This window comes from Haliotis rubra, unplaced genomic scaffold, assembly GCF_003918875.1.
Source record: "Haliotis rubra isolate DU_JTF1 unplaced genomic scaffold, ASM391887v1 Scf1421, whole genome shotgun sequence".
Lineage (NCBI taxonomy): Eukaryota > Metazoa > Mollusca > Gastropoda > Lepetellida > Haliotidae > Haliotis > Haliotis rubra.
Genome location: NW_025765361.1, coordinates 38,665 through 60,243, shown reverse-complemented (window position 1 = coordinate 60,243; position 21,579 = coordinate 38,665). Strand labels below are relative to the sequence as shown.

General features: G+C 42.1%; 1 protein-coding gene across 2 annotated transcripts; it reads right to left on the bottom strand.

Moving 5' to 3' along the window:
• Positions 1-5,905: 5,905 nt before the first annotated feature.
• On the bottom strand, positions 5,906-19,052 carry LOC124269134. Of its 2 annotated transcripts, none has more exons than XM_046704154.1 (7): positions 18,822-19,052; positions 10,135-10,423; positions 9,068-9,181; positions 8,521-8,682; positions 7,728-8,081; positions 7,157-7,510; positions 5,906-6,662 (listed from the first exon to the last, which is right to left on the bottom strand). In XM_046704154.1, exons 1-7 carry the CDS (start codon positions 18,930-18,932, stop codon positions 6,493-6,495), a joined length of 1,554 nt encoding a protein of 517 aa, XP_046560110.1. In that variant the 5' UTR covers positions 18,933-19,052; the 3' UTR covers positions 5,906-6,492. The 2 variants fall into 2 exon arrangements, with proteins under 2 accessions (XP_046560110.1, XP_046560111.1); XM_046704155.1 differs by having other exon boundaries at positions 8,521-8,685; positions 18,822-19,051.
• Positions 19,053-21,579: the final 2,527 nt, after the last annotated feature.

Genomic DNA, 21,579 nt, shown 5'->3' with positions numbered 1-21,579 from the left:
CACAGACATCGTACGGAGATCTTACGGAGACCTCACTGTGTCCCACGATCCTACGATCACCGTGCGGCCTCCGTGCAGTGCCGGTGCGATGCCACCTACGGGTTACGGGCTGACGACTTTTTCAATTTTGTCAAACTTCGCTGTTTGACAAAATCGTAGAGGCAACGGCACCTGTAGAATCGTGCGATAATCGCACGGCGACCGCACGGAAATGGAGCTACGGGTAGTTTACGGGCGCCGTAGACTCATGGCAGGCCAAATGTGAACCAAGATTATACAACGAACAAACAAACAAATTACGAACAACACTACCTACTACTACTACTACTACTACTACTACAGGGGCGGTTAGGTAGCCTAGTGGTTAAAACGTCCGCTCATCACGCTGAAGCCCGGGTTCCATTCCCCAGATGGGTTCAATGCGTGAAGCCCTTTCCTGGTGTGCCCGCCGTGATATTGCTGGAATATTCTAAAAGCGGTGTAAAACCGTACTCACTTACTCACCATCACAGCAACCACGCACCCTAATACTAGCACCATGTCCAACTGCCAATCCAACAAACATATTTTAATGAGGCAAGAACAATCATACTATCTTAAACGGCGCAAATCGTTATTAATGTCGGAGATATATAATGCTTTAACACTACAAACCTTACAACTAGTACTACTGATGATGGTCTCGATACAAATGTAGCGGATCAGGGTCCCTTACATCCTCGATAATCTCCAGGGTATACGTTACGATCACTCTCCACTATACCCTGAATGCATCCACGGCTTGGCCCGATAATTATATTACCTCCCTTTGCTGGTTCCGCATTCTCACAGTAGCCAATCAGCTACGCCGCCGTTACATCCGAGCTTGCTGAGCTTGCCAAAGATAGCGGTCGCAGTCGCGAAGGTTTGTTCGCAGTACCACTCAGATTTTTGGAGAAATAATACAGACAAATTGACAGATCTGAAACTTTCAAAAAATATATAAAAGAACTTCTTCCACATCTTTCAGAGTACTTTCTGCATCAATTGTGTTGCCAAGTTTAAACGGTTAGATAATTTAAGAAGCGAAAGTGAGTTGTGATTGGTTCGCTCAACTTCCCAGCGTAGACACCTGATTGGATAAAAAGCCAGCCAAGGGAGGTAATAAAATCATCGGGCCAAGCCGTGGATGCATCCAGGGTATAGTGGAGAGTGATCGTAACGTATACCCTGGAGATTATCGAGGATGGGTCCCTTACTGAAACAAGAGAATCATAGACCAGGACATTCACGGTGGGCTCCATTGAGCGGTAGGGCAGGTAACTTTAGACTTGTACTTGTCACATGGGGCCCCGGGTTCAAATCTCTTCCAGTCACTGAATCCCTTTCTAATGGCAAAATACTGACAAACGTACAGGGCGATTCACTAACTCCTTCACTAATGTCATATGTGGTTGTATCCTCATATACAGGTATCCTAATATACAGGTATTCTAATATACAGGTATCCTATCATACGGACAACGTGTGTGAATCGAACGCCATCTCCATAGTTTACTGTTTCCCCCCACCCCACCCCGCCCTCCATAAACCCTCAAACACGCCCATACAACATGGCATCCATAATACCAGTAGTAGTAGAAGCAGATGATACGACACTCCATTAAAGACTAAATGATACTTTTTGCTTCTGGTATCTGAAATTACCATCAAAGTATGAACGTATGACTGAATGCTGGTCGGGCGGACATTTGTTAAACCTTTTTATCGTAGCATCAACCTCAGTTTCGATTTCCAAGTTCGAGCTGACAGGAGGGGCGGTGGGGTAGTCTAGTGGTTAAAGCGTTGGCTCGTCACGCCGAAGACCCGGGTTCGAAGCCCCACATGGGTACAATGAGTGAAGCCCATTTCTGGTGTTCCCCGCCGTGATATTGCTGGAATATTGCTAAAAGCGGCGTAAAACCAAACTCAGTCAGTCAGTCGAGCTGACAGGTATTGAATTGTGCAAGAAGCGGCGTCAGCCATCACATTCTCCTTCGCTTCATACCACAAAATACATGTTAGTATCATTTAGGTCACTTTTGATATTTTATTCAACCATAGTATATTTCATTTCTAAACATACCTAATGCATCCGATTATTTAATGAGCGTATATGTGTTGCGTTGATACTATTCATTATAAAACAGGGGCACAGTAACAAGATACTTGGACACGGTCTTCCCTACCAGGCCAGGCAGAGTTATATCCCTTAGACGGAGATTGCCGATACTAATCAGAAGGAACAGTCATTCCGCCGTGTCCACTGTTGGGTGGTATAGGAACTTGTTGAGTTCGTGAGTGAGTTAAAATTTAACGTCACCTCGGCAATATTTCAGCCATATAGTGACGAGAAAGGTTTTGCATACACAATTAATATAAGTTGTTAAGTAATCAGTCATCGAAGTACTGTAAAATAACTGGAGTATCACAGGGACTTGTTGAGGAAAACTACACAATACTGCGACAACCCGAGGAAACGCAACGCCAGGAAAATGGCCCTCTGCAACACCTCCCCTCTCAAAATCTGCCATCGATAACACGCCATGGTAGTGTGTATTGTAGGGAAAACAATTAAATTAACTCGGCTCATATATTGATATAAATGATTAAGCTAAAACGTTATTTATTTTAATTCAATACTTTTGGGAGATTTGCCTCATTAATGGGTGGTAATGTACGTTGTGTTTAGATAAATAATGAAACTTAAGCACCGGCTACAGCAGATTCCTGATAGCGGAGGGGGCGTGTCGAGATGCATACACAGTAGTGTTGGGAATTGGTTGAAATCTCACAATTGATGATTATTGCTTCATTGTAAGAACAATCATCGAAAAAAAATGGTTAGCGTCATTTTTCAGATTTTCCTACCAAGGTTGTTATTGTAGATATGTATAACATGATGCAACTTACTACTTTAAAGTGATGAGTAATATATCATTAACATAAACTTTCTGGAGTCTTCAAGAAATATTCAGTCATGACTTTTCAGTTAGTGAATTGAGTTTTCTAAGAATTAAACAAGTTTTCAGGCCCTGACAACTTCGAAGATATGTTCCATCGTCAAGTGTTTCAAACACTAAAACAGCAGTTCCAAAATCGTTTGTGTTCGATTACGAGAAAATGTGATCGATTGCTTGGTCGTTTGGTCACTTCGACCAATCTTCGATTATTTCAATTAAACGGAACACCACTAATACACAGTGTAACTAGCCCGACACAGATAGTGTATTATATTTGGTTTTAATTACATGCTGAAGCGTTGGTATGTACATGATATTTCAATACTATAGTCACGCCGAAGACCCGGGTTCGATTCCCCACATGGGCACAATGTGTTAAGCCCATTTCTGGTGTCCTCCGCCGTGATATTGCTGGAATATTGCTAAAGCGGCGTAAAACTAAACTCAGTCAGTCAGTCAGTCAATACTATAGAAAATCCCAATAAAACCACAACAATTTATATTTTAACTGTTTTCCTGAAGACTTGAATAAAGTTCAGTTACCTTTCTGTTATTGGCGCACTCAAAGTTTCCAAAGCTAGTTGTCTTTTTTGGACATCAGTGTATGTGGGTCTTTGGGTCTGTTTGTGCGTGCGTGTGTGAGTGAAAGACTTTATTAAAGATAAACAGTGCGATAATCTAATAATATAATATAATTCAGCGTCTTTAATGTACATTACATGTCAGTCCTCAATCCTCACATTACCAGCTTCATAGATTTCTACTAATGATGATTAGTATTCCTATATGTAAATTCTGGAAAGTCTGACTGTCCGTTGACATCAGAATACAGGACATGGTACAAAGAGTTAGTTCAGATCAACAATTAGATGTTCAGATCAACAATTAGATGTTCAGATCAACAATTAGATGTTCAGATGTCCAGATCAACAATTAGATGTTCAGATCAACAATTACATGTTCAGATGTTCAGATCAACAATTAGATGTTCAGATCAACAATTAGATGTTCAGATCAACAATTAGATGTTCAGATGTCCAGATCAACAATTAGATGTTCAGATCAACAATTAGATGTTCAGATGTTCAGATCAACAATTAGATGTTCAGATCAACAATTACATGTTCAGATCAACAATTAGATATTCATATGTTCAGATCAACAATTAGATATTCAGATGTTCAGATCAACAATTAGATGTTCAGATCAACAATTAGATGTTCAGATCAACAATTATATATTCAGATGTCCAGATCAACAATTAGATGTTCAGATCAACAATTAGATGTTCAGATCAACAATTAGATGTTCAGATGTTCAGATCAACAATTAGATGTCCAGATCAACGATTAGATGTTCAGATGTTCAGATCAACAATTATATGTTCAGATGTCCAGTTCAACAATTAGATGTTCAGACCACCATTTCAATGTTCAGATCAACAATTAGATGTTAAGGTGTTCAGATCAACAATTAGATGTTCAGATGTTCAGATCAACAATTATATGTTCAGATGTTCAGATCAACAATTAGATGTTCAGATGTCCAGATCAACAATTAGATCTTCAGATGTTCAGACCACCATTTCAATGTTCAGATCAACAATTAGATGTTCAGATCAACAATTAGATGTTCAGATGTTCAGATCAACAATTAGAGGTTCAGATCAATAATTAAATGTACAGATCAAGAGATGTACAGGGATGCAATATTGTGTATATCATAACTTAAAAACGTTTGTGTCTGTGGATGATACAGTCACTGTCCATACTGAAGTTGGATTTTGTTTTAACACTGACATGTCTCGATGTTGTCCTCCCTACCCATGGCCTCATTTATATAACAATGAGGTGTGACGTGTGACCCCATGATTCCGTACCAATGCGGGAAGTCCGGTAATAAATCTGCCACCGTACATGGCGTCGCTTTCATTTACCAGTGGCGACATCACTGGTTCTCAAAAGGAATGAAGCAAAAAGCACGTATCAAAAACCAACCAATGCTTCATACTCAAACGTTCTGGGGATCTTTTTGTTGTTGCTCTGTTTTTCTGTTGAAGCTCTACTTTTTTGCACACAGTTAGTAGTTCATAGTGAGTGAGTGAGCGTAGTTTTACGCCGTTTTTAGCAATATTCCTGCAATATTACTGCGGGGGACACAAGAAATGGGCTTCATATATTGTACCCATGTAGGGAATCGAACCCGGGTCTTCAGCGTGACTAGCGAACGCTTTAACCACTAGGCTACTCCACCTCCCCAAGTCCATAATGACTTCTTATACAATGAGAACAGTAAGAGAATGACAAACACAGTGATCACAAAGGAACTGGAGTAACGCAGAGGGCACATATCTGACGTGGGTGACTTTAAAACCTTGAATTGATCGTGACGTTGGGGACGCTGATATGAAGACGTTATATGTGACGTCAGTTTGTTGGCGTTGGGTGTGACGACGACGTTGGGTGTGACGTTATATGTGACGTTGCGTGACGTTATTGACGGGTGTGACGTTAGACGTTGCATGTGTGTGACGTTGGTGTGACGTTATATGTGACGTTGGGTGTGACGTTAGATGTGACGTTGGGTGACGTTATATGACGCGTAAGTGACGTTGTGTGTGACGTTAGAAGTGACGTTATATGACGTTGGGTGACGAGATGTGACGTTAACTATGGGGCAAACAAGTCTTCCCTCAGTATCAGGGAAAGTCATTAGCTTCATTTTGTACTTGACATCATTTCGTCAGTACTAGACACATATTTGTTCTGTTCACTATATGTGTCATGTACCATAGTAGGTGCATAGTCAGGATAGCAGGTAGTCTGCCACGTCTACCCTGAAACAAATATATCATAGAAAGCCCATGCAAGTCTATAATATATATCAAGTCTAAAATTCCAGAGAAATGAAGAAAGTCTCTGGTCTCCTTTTCATCAATTTAATGATTATTTTTTATGAACAGTTTTTTTCTTGTACAACATGTTCATTACAGAGACTATATGTTAGTCTACATAAGATGTCAATGTTGCCCAACCCTAAAGTCCATGTTACCACTTTGAAATGAACGTGTTTGTTGTACAAGTTGCATAAAAGAAATGGTAAAACTGGCCACACTTAGACAAACACTGCAGCAATATGTTATGTGATGTAAATATACGTCAAAGTCAGAGAATGACCAGTTTGGATTATCCGCCTAAATACACTCCATTGGGCATAACAGGCACAGTGACGGTGGGAATTGTATGACTGGAACACAGGTCATCACTACAACTTTCTCTTAGGTATATAGTCATCACTACAACCTTCTCCTATATAGTACATAGTCATCACTTAAAGCTGATAAGGTCTTCAGGGATGAGTTGATGGGATGTCGCTCTTATTCTGACGAGTACTGCTGATTTCTGACGAGTACTGACAAAGCATCGCCGGACATTTTAAGGCATACAGATCTTTGCCAACGTATGTAATAGCCGGTGTTCGTTGATGTTCTTGAGTGTTAAGGATGTGTAGACTATACCACGTGATCAGATGCTTTGACACATGTCTCGGGGTCAAGGTCAAAGCAGAGGTTAGATGGGCAAACAAACACCAAGATGTCGTTGTCGATGCACCTGATGAACTTGTGACAGGTGTACGGATGGCTGATGAACGTCCCGTTACTTGAACCGTTACACACGTCAGCTGAAACAAATTGTTTACACATTATTTGAATATCATGTCTACAAGCCATTGACTGCATGTTGACGTCAGCCTCGAGGTGGTCCTGGAGTAATAATATTTATATTTGTTTGGTTATTCATTCTCTCCTCAATAGTGCAACAGGTTGGTTGGTTTGTTGTCCAACGCCGCACTAAGCAATATTCGAGCTATATGGCGGTTGTCTGTAAATAATCGAGTCTGGACCAGACAATCCAGTGATCAGCAGCATGATCAACGATGTACGCAATTGGGAACCGATGACATGTGTCCACCAAGCATATTTGTTACATAACGCAAGGCCAAGGCCAGCCTCTACCCAATAGTTACGCGAGAGTTACGTACGAGCTATGGCTGTTTGTCTTTTCTCATAGCAATAAAAACGTGTGTGTAACCTTCAAACTAGTCATTACATGTTATTTTTGTAGAACACTATCAACTGATTAAAGGCCTGCTAAATCTGCCGATATACACATTACCTGGCACTACTAGTATTTCCTCATGTTGAGATTCCAGACTGACACCAGCCGCTGTGTCCGCCGTGTCCATAAACGAAGGGGTGGGAATAACACTCGCCCGAATCCTTGTCGCATTCCACGCCAGTTTGGGCGTCACTAGGAACTGACTCTCTATGATCGTGGAGCAGTTGGTTCGAGTTTGTGTTTGTTGGTACTCAGTGTAGGACAACTCTGACCAGGTGTTGTTGTCCAAAATGTCCCATTCTAAGATTCCATTGAATTCTGGATTTCCGGCATCCCAGGTGGTCTTCAACCGGGTAGGTTTGTCCTCCACTATCTCGTCTGGCACGTGCAGCACGGGGCCCTGGGAGGGAGCTGTTGGAGAACGAAGAAACAGTTTTTTGGAGGAAAGACCAAAAAATGCATAGGTAAACAACTGAATATGTAATGTACCCTTGCACATGCGCGCACACACGCACGCACAGACACAAGCTTACATATTTCCTTCACTTATTAAGAGTGACACACATTTTGAATTGTTTTGGCATTACATTTAGCGTGTTATTTATGAGTATGCGCATCGGGTACTTACAAGAGAGAGTTACTCTGAACCTTGAGGTCATCACGACCCCCGGGGTCAAGGTCACCACACACTGGTAAAACCCGTCATCGCTGCACACTGGATGGGAAATTGTCACAATGAACGTGACGTCATTTCCGGACTTTCTGACGTCATATTTGACCCTCCGGTCGGTTCTTGCTCCAGATGCTGCATCAGGTGTTGTAGAAAACTTGGCCACCTCCAGCGTGTCCCCTGTCCCCGTATCTGCCAGTCTGACAATGGCCAAACTTTGCCAGTCTCCCTCTCCACGGATCAGGCACTTGAGCTGCAGTTCCCGCTCCAATAGCGTGGACACAACATTGGGGGTTGCCATGGTGATAGGAGCTGCGGAGATACCCTCGATTATCCAGTGGATTATGTACCCATTTTACTATAATAAATAACCCGGTATCCATTCGCCACAACAACTTTGTTTTGAGACAATAATGGACTTCATGTACCCATGTGGGGAATCGAACTCGTGTCTTCGGAGTGACGAGCAAAAGCTTTACCCACTATGCTACCCAACCGCGGTTGCTAGTGATAAGAGATTATGACGTAGCTTCGGCAAAGAACCTTTGTTGACGCTTGGTTTTGGGGTATGTATTGTAATATGAGGCACACATTTCTGATAGGCATGCACCATAAGCGTCCTTAACAGTAGTTGAGAAAACCAAAGTGCAATATCAGAAATCTCAGTATTTATCGTTTCGTGGCGATATGGAAAGCTTGTAGTTAATTAGTGTTTGGTTTTGAGCATAAAAAAACACTTGGATCAATTTACCTGGCCTCTTGCCGAAAACTGAAGCCTCGATTCCGGATGTGGGGATCATGGTGACGTCATTGGGGAACTTGGCAGGCTCAAAGGGAGGTAAGTCACCGATGACTTTGTTGGCGTCCCGGGATATAGTTTTCAGAAAATTAGGATCAGGATGATGGAAAAAAGCTGAGGAAGAAAATATCAGTATCAGCAGAACGACGCATGAAGCTGTTTTGTTTTGTCAATCGTACTTTCCTCACGTGCAGCGTATCTTCATGGACTGTGCCATCACGGACATGTCCCCCAGTAGTACGTCTACAACTACGTTCTACTGTATCTCCTTATATTGACGCTACTACCATTAATGCTGCTGCAACTACTACTACTACTACTGCTACCAATGTAACTACTATGGTTACTACTATTTTAATGTCGTTGCTGCTACTGTTACTACTGCAGCTGTCACTATTGATACTATTTTCAATGTTACTATTTCATGGCCGCTACTCCCAGCCGCTGAGACGTACATGCATTTGATACTTCAATGTTATTTGCACCCCCAGCCGCTGACCATTCTTCGTATTTGCACCCGACCTGTCCGTGGCCTGGAGGGAGCTGGTTCTTCCAAAGCCCGGGGGCAAGGGCGTTGTTCCACCACCCGTGAGGGAAGCGCTCCCAAACAGAGCTGACGGAGAAACAGTATTTATATTGAAAAAAACACGAACACACAATACGGAATGAAAACATTGCAGAATATACCTAGTTACTACTGATTTAGTGAGTCGGTCAGTAATAGTTTAAGCCGTTTTCAGCAATAGAACAGCAATAACACAAGGCATGGGCTACGAACCGCCTCCACGAACTTCTTAAATTCCCAAACGCTCTTTTGGGCCTTTAAACAAACAACTATCCGGAGATCTGGAGACTTCACATTACTTTAAACTGAAATCATGGGAAACAGAACGAAAAAACAACAATGTATTTTGTATATGTATCACTGATTAATTTTTTACAGATCACATTTGATGTTCAACCTTTCTACTGTACTCAACTACGTCACTTCTATGAATTTTAGAACAACCCTCGTTGGTCCTTGGTCTCCAACGCACTGACATGATCACAGAACGGCCTGGTCGTTGTTCTGATGTAGTTTGATATTTTCAGTAAGTAGTTCATCAGGCCGTGTTTTTTGTACATACTATCAATGTTCATATGTAAATAATATACCTCTAGTGCAGGGTCTGACTGCAGCATGTTCTATTTCCTTTCGAAAACATGAAGACACGACGAGTGGACTTTAATCTTACACTAAATATTAAGAAACCTACTCAGCGCATAATGTCTCATCATTTGCATGAAAAAGACATATTGCTCATAACTGCCATGGGTGCCACTGCCGCACTAGCGCCATCTGGATAAAGAGGGCTGTGAGAACACTCTGCAGGTTCAAGGTCACTAAAGTGGCTCGTCTACCTCAGCCGTTCACGACATCCATGTCAGCCAATTACAATCTCGCCCACTATGAATGATGACAGCTGTGATGTTAACAACCTGATGATCATAATATGTCATAAGCGTCTTGAATATCATGTACTTCACATGACATAATCGAGAAAGTGATGTATATGTTGCACTCACATTTTTGAAGATGAAAGTGAAGCAGCAGAGCCACCAACATGGCGACTAGGGACATGACGAGGATACCGAGTAGAACGTATGTTCGAGTTCTTTTTCGTCGAGCCTTAGCTTCCTCGGCTGAAGGGAAGATGACGTCGGGCGGAAGTGTTCTGTCTGCAGGGATCTCCGAGTATTCTGCATCCGGGTTTGTGATTGGATCGTCTGCTGGATGTGACGCCACTTCCTGTTGAGGCCAGGGTTTGAGATCCTGCAGTTTGGACGAATCCTCGGCTCGTTGTGTTTGGAGGATCTGTAGGTAGTCAGTTGAGAAGATTGGGTCTTGATATTGCAACATATTACTTAGTGGTATTCTTCTCAGTTATTGAGTTTGTGACTGAGAGAGTTCATCATCACATTTGACATCAACAATGTGACTATATAACATGGTTCCTCCAAAGAATAGCTAAACATATGAAACAACAGAACACACTCGGAAAATGGGAAATATAAATGATATACTATCTTCCACTTCGTGTTTGAATCTTTGTATATTTGTGTATTCTGCTGTACTGTACACTGGACCTGTAGTGTACTGTTTGTGTCACATCTGCATGCAGCAACAGTGTGACCGTGACCTGAGTACCGCATACCTCTTTCTAAGTACATTAAAATACACCCTAAGTATACTCTGAGTAGATTTTAAGCTGCCAAGAATAATGCATGAAGTGTCTACGTACTAAGAGTAACGATAACAGAAGCTGCTGCAGTGTCCGAGGTAAGCAAGCTGCCTGTACGTGATCTGATGCCATACGACCGATAATTTAATATATTCAGAAATTCTGTGTACACAGATTTTTCTGTATTAGTGCGAAATAGGTAGGGGAAGTTGACTTTTCTCTAGGATAAAAACAAACTTAGAAAAACTATTGATTTTTCAATGTAATTGAATTTTCAATAAGGCGGTATTCGGCAGAAACTGTAAAGGTGCCGTGAATAATAGACAGGAGTCATTTCGTGTAAGCGGAAAGTACATCACAGACCTGTGAAGACATATATGTCGCACACTCGGGAGACATGTAAGCAATTGCCCCACAGTCGGAAGTCATGCACTCTTTGGTTCGAGTGTCTTACTGTGAAACAGGCCAGTTCAGACAACATGTCACACACCCGGAAGTATATACAGTGTGGTTATGGTGTGAGTAGGTCAACCAGGCCCGTTCAGTCACCATGTCCCACACTCAGGAGGTACAGGTATATATCGTAGTGTGTGTCCATGACGGTTGGACATGTGACCACACCACTCCACACACGGATGTTTACTCCGTGGGTTGAGGTCGTGTCATTGAGAGCCAGACCTGTGACCACACCATATAACACCCCCGGGATGTTAATAGCGTGTGTTGAGATCGGGTCATTAAGAATCAGTTCTGTGACCACACCATATAACACCCCCGGTATTTTTACAGCGTGGGTTGAGGTCGTGGCATTGAGAATCAGACCAGTGACGATACCATATAACACCCCCGGGATGTTTATTACTGTGGGTTGAGGTCGTGTCACTGAGAGCCAGGCCTGTGACCACATTATCCTACACCCCCGGGATGTTTAATACTGTGGGTTGAGGTCGTGTTATTGAGAGTCAGACCAGTGACGATACCATATAACACCCCGGGATGTTAATACCGTGGGTTGAGGTCGTGTTATTGAGAGTCAGACCAGTGACGATACCATATAACACCCCCGGGATGTTAATACCGTGGGTTGAGGTCGTGACATTGAGAGTCAGACCAGTGACGATACCATATAACACCCCTGGGATGTTAATACCGTGGGTTGAGGTCATGACATTGAGAGTCAGACCAGTGACGATACCATATAACACCCCAGGATGTAAAAAACCGTGGGTTGAGGTCGTGTCATTGAGAGTCAGACCAGTGACGATACCATATAACACCCCCGGATGTTAATACCGTGGGTTGAGGTTGTGACATTGAGAGTCAGACCAGTGACGATACCATATAACACCCCGGGATGTTAATACCGTGGGTTGAGGTCGTGACATTGAGAGTCAGACCAGTGACGATACCATATAACACCCTGGGATGCTAATACCGTGGGTTGAGGTCGTGACATTGAGAGTCAGACCAGTGACGATACCATATAACACCCCTGGATGCTAATACCGTGGGTTGAGGTTGTGACATTGAGAGTCAGACCAGTGACGATACCATATAACACCCTGGGATGTTAATACCGTGGGTTGAGGTTGTGACATTGAGAGTCAGACCAGTGACGATACCATATAACACCCCTGGGATGCTAATACCGTGGGTTGAGGTCGTGACATTGAGAGTCAGACCAGTGACGATACCATATAACACCCCCGGATGTTAATACCGTGGGTTGAGGTCGTGACATTGAGAGTCAGACCAGTGACGATACCATATAACACCCCGGATGTTAATACCGTGGGTTGAGGTCGTGACATTGAGAGTCAGACCAGTGACGATACCATATAACACCCCCGGATGTTAATACCGTGGGTTGAGGTTGTGACATTGAGAGTCAGACCAGTGACGATACCATATAACACCCCCGGGATGTTAATACCGTGGGTTGAGGTCGTGACATTGAGAGTCAGACCAGTGACGATACCATATAACACCCCTGGGATGCTAATACCGTGGGTTGAGGTTGTGACATTGAGAGTCAGACCAGTGACGATACCATATAACACCCCTGGGATGCTAATACCGTGGGTTGAGGTTGTGACATTGAGAGTCAGACCAGTGACGATACCATATAACACCCCTGGGATGCTAATACCGTGTGGTTGAGGTCGTGACATTGAGAGTCAGACCAGTGACGATACCATATAACACCCCCGGATGTTAATACCGTGGGTTGAGGTCCTGACATTGAGAGTCAGACCAGTGACGATACCATATAACACCCCCGGGATGTTAATACCGTGGGTTGAGGTCGTGACATTGAGAGTCAGACCAGTGACGATACCATATAACACCCCCGGATGTTAATACCGTGTGGTTGAGGTCGTGTCGTTGAGAGCCAGATCTGTGACGATACCATATAACACCCCTGGGATGTTAATACCGTGGGTTGAGGTCGTGTCATTGAGAGCCAGACCTGTGACGATACCATATAACACCCCGGGATGTTAATACCGTGGGTTGAGGTCGTTTTATTGAGAGTCAGACCAGTGACGATACCAAGCTTAAGACACACACAAGGAAGGGATACTGACTACACCCACGGCATGGCCTAGTATCTGAACCTGTCATGGTAACCCTTCCGTTGGCATGTATATTGTCGGCAAGTGTCCATCAAGGGTTATGCGGCAGGACGGGATGTGGGAGACCGCTATGTCACACGCTTTAGTTGATAAACATGTCAGAAGCCCCCTGGCCAATACAGCTCATCTTACACTGTCTATTGAGATTTATTGCCGCATAAATTATGCAGATGGAAGGCCGTGCTCTTCTGCTAGAATCACTTTGCGGTGTGGTTGCGATATATCTATATTTTGCTTCGTAAATATTTGAAAAGCATTTCTTCACGAGATGGAGAGAAGTTGAATTTTATTGTCAACCGTTCATTCACTCGGCAAGCACTCCTCTTGCAGCACCATGCCAAGTTCAACTGACGAGGGGGGCCGGGTTTTAACGTTAAGGCACATGTGTCCCAATCCTGTCCCCAATGGAGGACAGGTCTGGGCTCAATGCCGGCCATGTAGCATTCAGTCGATGTTGTGCTGACGGAGGTGGGCACTGGTAATTCATGCACGGTAATCAGGACATCGTCCTGAGCGACCGAACGCAGACCCAAACACTCCTGCAGACGGGGCATCGTAGGGTGCAATGGTGTTGGTCCCAGTAGCGCGGTCCAATGACCTTTCCTTGCAAGGTATAGATTACGGTTCGCACATTGATGTCAGCTCGTACCATAACCCAATCACCGCCAAATCTATCGTGATATGCCGGGTTTGACGTTCATTGTAGCGTCTACTTTCAAACTGTGGAACATTTACCGTATTGTTCCCTGCAAGCTGCCAGAGTCTAACATGCCAGCAACACGTACCCGTTTCTCGCGATGCCGACACCACATCCCCAGTTCAGACACAAACATTGAATGCAATCAAGTAAATCATACGGCGTGTAAGCATTAGGGTAGACAGAAACAATGGTCCAGATAACTCAGTCCGTCTTCCGTGGACGTGTACAATCAGGAATGACAACCATATGTGTGCCGAAATCGCGTGCAGCACGTGCAAACTAACGGGTGAGTTACGGTGTTACATTTTACTGAGATAGATGATCGTGCATGCGATGTTTTCAGGTACACTTCCATTTCTTCTAATATTTGGTATTAAGATATGTATGTCATGGTCCCTTACTTTGTTTTAAGAGTAATGTTATAAACACATTCTTCTTCGGCTTATATCAATATTTTCAAGGTTTTGAAAATGTATCAATATGGCCATTTCAGTCATGAGAAATATCTTAAATAACAAGGCATGACGAAAATGACTTCATTCCACCATTATAGGAACAATCAAGATTGCATCACCAAATGCAAATCCAACAGCCTCTGAAGGCAGGTGTTTTTGAAATAAAGTTACCGGTGATATCGATCCATGCTTTTGCATGTAGGGTTCTTCTCTTGCTCTTTCATTATTGGTTACAATCAGCTGAAATAGAGTCAGCAAGTGTGAACTTGTGAAACGTTTAGTGTTACTAGCGAATCAGGCGGGACAGAAATCAGATCACTGACAGATATTGCACCTGAACTGCATACAGAGATAAAGGAGACCAATGGTACCGACTGTTCATATTCAGATCTATGTGTAAAATGTTTCGAATTACTAACAAACTTTGGACAGTACTGTGTCACAAGAGAGTTGACTTTGCACTTGTTAACTTTCCCTTATCTGAAGCAACACTACAGCCGATCCGGTCTCGGGTGACAAGGTTGGTCTTTATTTCACAACCTTTGACGTATAATCCGTCATGCCATCAAGATTTCAAAGACGCTTGCTCACGGGTGGTTTGAACATCCAAGGTTTGTGTAAAGCTCTTAACACATCATCGGAATCCTTCTATCGACTACTAACAGTGATCCATTTGAGAACATGGAAACTGTTTACATTATCTAACCTCACGACATATTTTTGCACCGTGTGTTTCGACGTTTTATCGCGTACTGATCCCTGCTCACTGTTGAACATGATCAGAACTGGGGTGGACGTACTGCGTGTATCTGTGAGTGGGGTAGGATCTGTTTGGTTGGGGTATAGTTTCCGTTGTGAGCTATATTACACGTGTTACATAACAACATGTCTACAGGCCAGAACACCTGTGTCAAGAGGGCTGATTGATGACCAGGAAGGGTGTGGACAATATTCAAATATTAATGAAAAATCAAAAACATTTCTCGCATGCTAGGCAATAAAAACCAGGAGCTTTATGATCGAATATGAATAAATTTGTAGTGGCGTTCCTTTTGATGTCCTCGCGAGATGCATACACATTTTTATCAAGAAGCGATAGTCAGTGAAAAGAGCATACTTAGGCATTGTCCATATTGCATGAGTGATGTGATGCACGGACGAGGAAGGATATTACAAACCTTGGAAAAAGATGTTTTACCACCTTATTGTTAAAAAAGTAAGCTCACTAAGTGTTCAAAAGTAAATCCGTGATGCATGCAGCAGAAATCCGTAGCGGGTCGACATGAAATGTGAACGTTTGTTTTATGTTAATACATCTATCAGAACAAATACATATGGCAGATTTGTTTATAAATAACTACACACACAAGCCCCGTCTATTCTATTATTTGCCATTTGGGAAATGGGTCCGTTGGTGGGCTTGGAGGAGCACGGGTGTAGATATTCTGGCCAATTGGGTTGGTTAGTCCGCCAGTTGTGTTTTTTTAATCACATATAAGGTGACTCCATTTGGGAGTTACTATTTTTTAAAAAGAGAACCAACTTTCCCATGGTGGGGAAGTGGAGACACATCAAAAACATCCAACCATCTGTCTTCGTCTCTGAGATCTACGACAGGGGGGTCAGATAATGGAGTGAAAATGAACACGAGGTTCAAGGATGCTACAATCACTTACCACAATACACCCCCACCCATACACCAAGACATACAGCAAACACCTAAACCGGATCATCAGCTTCATGTATCTATGTTATCGGTGTTACACGTGTACATACTTGAAGACAATCATTGTTACCACTACTCGCTTTAGAACCCATTCACGGACTCAGTCAGCATGACATCTTATATCAAATAAACTCCACAAGAGCTTGATACTACATGCCTATCATTACGTGTTGCCCAGACGTACATCTGAATAGTCGGATAAAATTTCAGTTCAGTTCATTTATTCACCAAGACCACTCACAGTGGTACATAGTACAGTTATAGTGGTACAGTAATATAGTACATGTATACTGTCATGCAGTATACAATTCTACAGTATTGTAATATTGGTACAAGGCAATATCAATGCAATTTTAACAGTTAACATAAATACATGTAATATATTTGCTTAGCTGATCTACAATTGTGTAATTTCTTTCCATAAGGAGACTATGCAGTTTAAAGTAAGTAGGTTTTGTACAACAATAGTTTGGTAATAACTTGTTTCTATCTGCTAATAAAGAATTACACTCAACGATATAGTGGTACTCATCACCCACTTCTCCTGAGTTACACATCAAACACTTTCGGTCACTAAAAGGCACATGATGCCAGCGTCCTACTTCAACAGGAAGCCTAGTATTACTCTAAATGGTAATAACATGTAATCTTCAGCACCAAAAAACGGTTTCATACAATCATATGTTTTATCTTTAAACGATAAACATTTTTCGTATTGCCACTGTGTTATAAACTGATCTGAATTTGTTCAACTTTACAGAGGAGCCAATTCCTACTAATACAATTCTGATTATACCAGATATATGATAAACCACAATCGTCTAAAATAGATTTAACATAATGTAGCCAAGCTGGCTGGTATTCCGTACAATTGTTAACTGCTAATGAATAAGTGACGTACATTTTACGTGTAAGTCTGTGTTGGTTTCATTATCTCAAATTTTACACCAATAGGATAATACTCCTTTTTGGACAATAATACTTAAAGGCAGGCGTCCAGTCTCGCCGTATAACACATAAGCCGGGGTATTTTACGTGGATGAAACACCTTAATACACAATCTATGAACTAATTCTAACTTTTCAAACCTACAAGGGCCCCATATCTCACAACTATATAATAATATTGGTACAACTACATGGTCGAATGCTTTAACAGTCTGGCGATAAGTGTAGATTTCTTGCTTTAGCTTACAACCAAAACATTGCTTTCAGGCCTTGTTCTCTTAGAGATGCAATGGCTTCATTATATTTCCGATTCCTATGAAAATTTATTCCAAGGTAAATGCATGTGTCAAATATGTTCAAAAGCACGTCACCAAAATATTTGTTGGAAACTCAACCTAGCAGAGCCAAATACGAAAAAAGATAACACTTTCCGAATCGCATTGTCACTTGTACAGGTTGTTTCAGGAAGCTATCTAATGAATTTGCTGGGACAGACAGCATGATCAATCATCCGGAGCGTGTTGCTGTCGTTCAGAATGCGTTAACCTTCTAATAGGACAAAACACACACACACACACACACACACACACACACACACACACACACACACACACACACACACAGAGATATTTATAATCAATACAATATATATGATTTTAGATAAAGGTAACATTACAGAATGGCATTGCTACAACGTACGTTAAAGACGGCATTAAATACGATGCAGTTTTACATGTGAGTGAGTTTCGTTTTACGCCGCTTTTAGCAATATTCCACGACGGGGACACCAGAAATGGGCTTCACACATTGTACCCATGTGGGGAAACGAACCGGGGTCTTAGGCGTCACGAGCCAACGCTTTAACCACTTGATTACCCAATTGTCCTAGTTAATACATGTGAAAGTACGGGTTGGAGGAGTGAAACTCGAGCTGGTCAATACAGGTGCAGACACATCAACTATACTACCCATCAAAAGTTTAGACTCACTAGTGTAAATGTAGCCACTTACTTGTCCACTGTTCTAAACTAGCTTTTTGCAAAATATTCCATACTGTTTAAAGGTACTGTTTAGTTATGAACTGGTGTATTGTAAAACATATTCGTAACATTGAAAAGATTATTGTCATGAGTTCAGTAAATGATTAAAATCTGTGAAAATTGGCGAATTCTTAACAAAAATTTACACCAAAACGAATCTGTTCACATGCACGACATTTGCTCATGCCTTTCGCAATTTGAAGCATCATCCTTGTGCAATTCATCTGCATAAGGTTTTCAGTTGGTTCCCCCAAGTTGGTGGAGAAATTCATCTTCGATGTAACCACATACATATACATAACATATAGTGAGTGCTTTAAGTGAGTCTAAACTTTTGATGGGTAGTATATATTGCATCCTGCATGATGCAACAGTTGATGCAGTGATGAAGAGTTGTTACAACACATCTGCTTTCTGGCACTGATGCAGTAATGACTACCAGCAGTATCTGGTCCGGATATACAGGGGCGAATGTGACTGTGTTTGGCATTGTGAGGGTTTCATGAACATGTAAATAAACATATTACCTTGTTAAAATCCCTTGTTCGGACAAAAGACTGATATTGATGGTACACATCCCCGTCAAAGAAACTAATCCACGCTGGCTTGCCGTTTTGGTGGTCCATTTTGTCCGACATACAATCTAGCCCTTTCCGTGCTGTAGGCGACACTAGCCGTCCAAGAGATGTCTGGGAGTTTCATACTTTGTGTTAACAGTTAGTTTTTCCCTGTCAGCCAAGATATATCACCTTTTCTGGGCCTGGGAAGACGGCATTGCGAGTGTGTATCACTTAGCCTGGGGCCTGGGTATGAAAGAAGGTAACATAGCGACCTGGAGTGACGCTCACGTGACACATTGAGTGATTGTTTACGAGTGGGACATCACGTGATATGTAAGAACATGGCGACAAACATACATTTTTCAACTTTATCCGTGAGAGTTGAGAGGACTGCCGTTTGTATGTCTTTAATTACCTGCATGTGTTGTGTTTATAACAAGGACGCGACAGAGCGAGATGAAGACGTCAGGGACTACACACGCCGATAATCTTCAACATGCTCACGACTACACGGTGAATGACATATAATCTGTTACAAAACCTCAACATGTAACTGGCTTACTCATAGCAACGACAGTGACATCCATCATTCCTTAATTAGTAACACCCACTGCATGGCATTTACATTTGCGTAAATAATAATAATATTAATAACAAGGGCATTTGTAATGCGCTGAATTCCGCGCCGCGGAGGGGCACGCTCAAAGCAGAAACTTAACACTTGGAAACTGATTATTATGTTCTACCGCAATATAGTATTGCAGCTACATGCACTCGGGCCGACAGTATGGGACCAGCATTACCACGATTTACATCTGTGTATTGAATTTGAATACTATTTTACGCCGCAGTTTGGGACCGGTCCGGGGAGACCAGTGGTAACCGTTACCATCGATCCCAACGTGCGTTTGACGATGACGGTATTGTAGCAACACGTACCCTATTATTTGGTTATCCCTATTTATCCCAGTTATGGGTATTGGGGAACTCTTTAGCCTCGGAGTGTAAAATCTAAATTTCCTAAACCATAACCTCTAAATATGGACAGAAAAATTATCTTGTTTCATCGGGAAAAAATCGTGCTTTCAAAAACACTTCATTTTCGAAAGGAAATCAGTGTTCATATTTCAATTTCAGCAGGAACAAATGGCATATATATTTCTTTTGAATAGAAATTTCATTTGGACTTTTGATGCCAAGGAAGGAACTAACCAAATGAATGGATTCGAGTTAACATCCAAACTGCTACCCACACCTTATACAACAGAAACATATATCTTTCTGAAGATCCTCAACGAATGTGGGATGAAAACATTCCACATAAACAACCACAACAAAGACAGTTTTTATATAAAAATATTTATAATACAAGATAATATTATACAAATGTCAATAGTCTTTGATAGCAACAGATAATGTACACAATGAACACATACTGGCTTATATACAGTATAGAATAAGCAGTTATCCATTACATTAGATCGTAAAAAAGATAAATAACGTTTAATGAAATTACATGGACATAACGTATCGAAATAACAATAACGAAAGTGATAATTCAGATATATCGATTGGGGTACCAGCCACTGGCTCTTCCCCGGATGGGGAAGTTGGTGTTGGACTTTTATTTGTGAAGAGCAGGTTTTACACACAAAACATGTGTACATTTGGAATACTGCTATGTCCCCCATCTCAATACCACGCAAAACAATAATCACTGTAGTAAATCTAGATACTGCTGACACCTGGGTTATCTGAAATGTTGAACCTGTCTCTGTCGATCCATATATATTCTGAATGAAACACGTTACTAACATTTTAAGGTCTAAATTAACAACAAAGGTTAGAGTTCTTGAAAAAGTTATCATGGGTTGAAGGGGTAATGATAAAATAAACTAAACTCGAAAAGTCACCGGGACTTCATTTTCAACAGGGGCACGAGATTAGTGCGTAACAGTAAACAGAGACAATGGATGTCAAAGGCATTTCAGTAATAAATACAAGACAATGTTGAACCACATTACCAAAACATTGGCATTTCATGTGAGTGCAGGATTGTAGTTTCACTTTTGTAACAAACTGCATCACATGACACAACCTGCCACAGTGCACGTGCAAGAGACCCCGTGACAGGACAGCTGCGTGACACCCAGTGACATGGCCTGTGCCGTTGCCAGTATGCAGAAGTTCGCGATGCCACCCACACTCAGAATGTTGGTATGTACATTCATTTTAGATCTGGGCGTCTCTACGATTCAGCATGCGTTGTTTATTTGTGAAACGCTTCGTCCCTTGTGTACCTGCCACACGAGATAACCCTGGAGGTGATCTCACGCACGTGACCTGACAATATGCGGCACATAATGAATCAAGACCCGTGTGTGTCCCTTCACTGTAGAGACTTCTGTACACGCGGAGCAACACACCACGACGCATACGTGCACCACCACGACACCAGCATCATCAACCAGCATCTCGAGAATATACCAGGTGCCCATTGGTCTGATAACTAACCCATGCTGGTCTGTGTCCATATGTTGCTTCTGAGCAGAACGTCTTCATGGAAACATTGCGAACAAACTGCAGTCTCTTATTCACTCACTATATGACAAAACACGAACACGAAGGTAGCGATGTACCTACAATGTGGTTAAACACCCGGTGTCTGTAAAACTTGAGTCAGTTATACGTGGTTTCATTCTCCAAATGGAGATCGTTACATTTT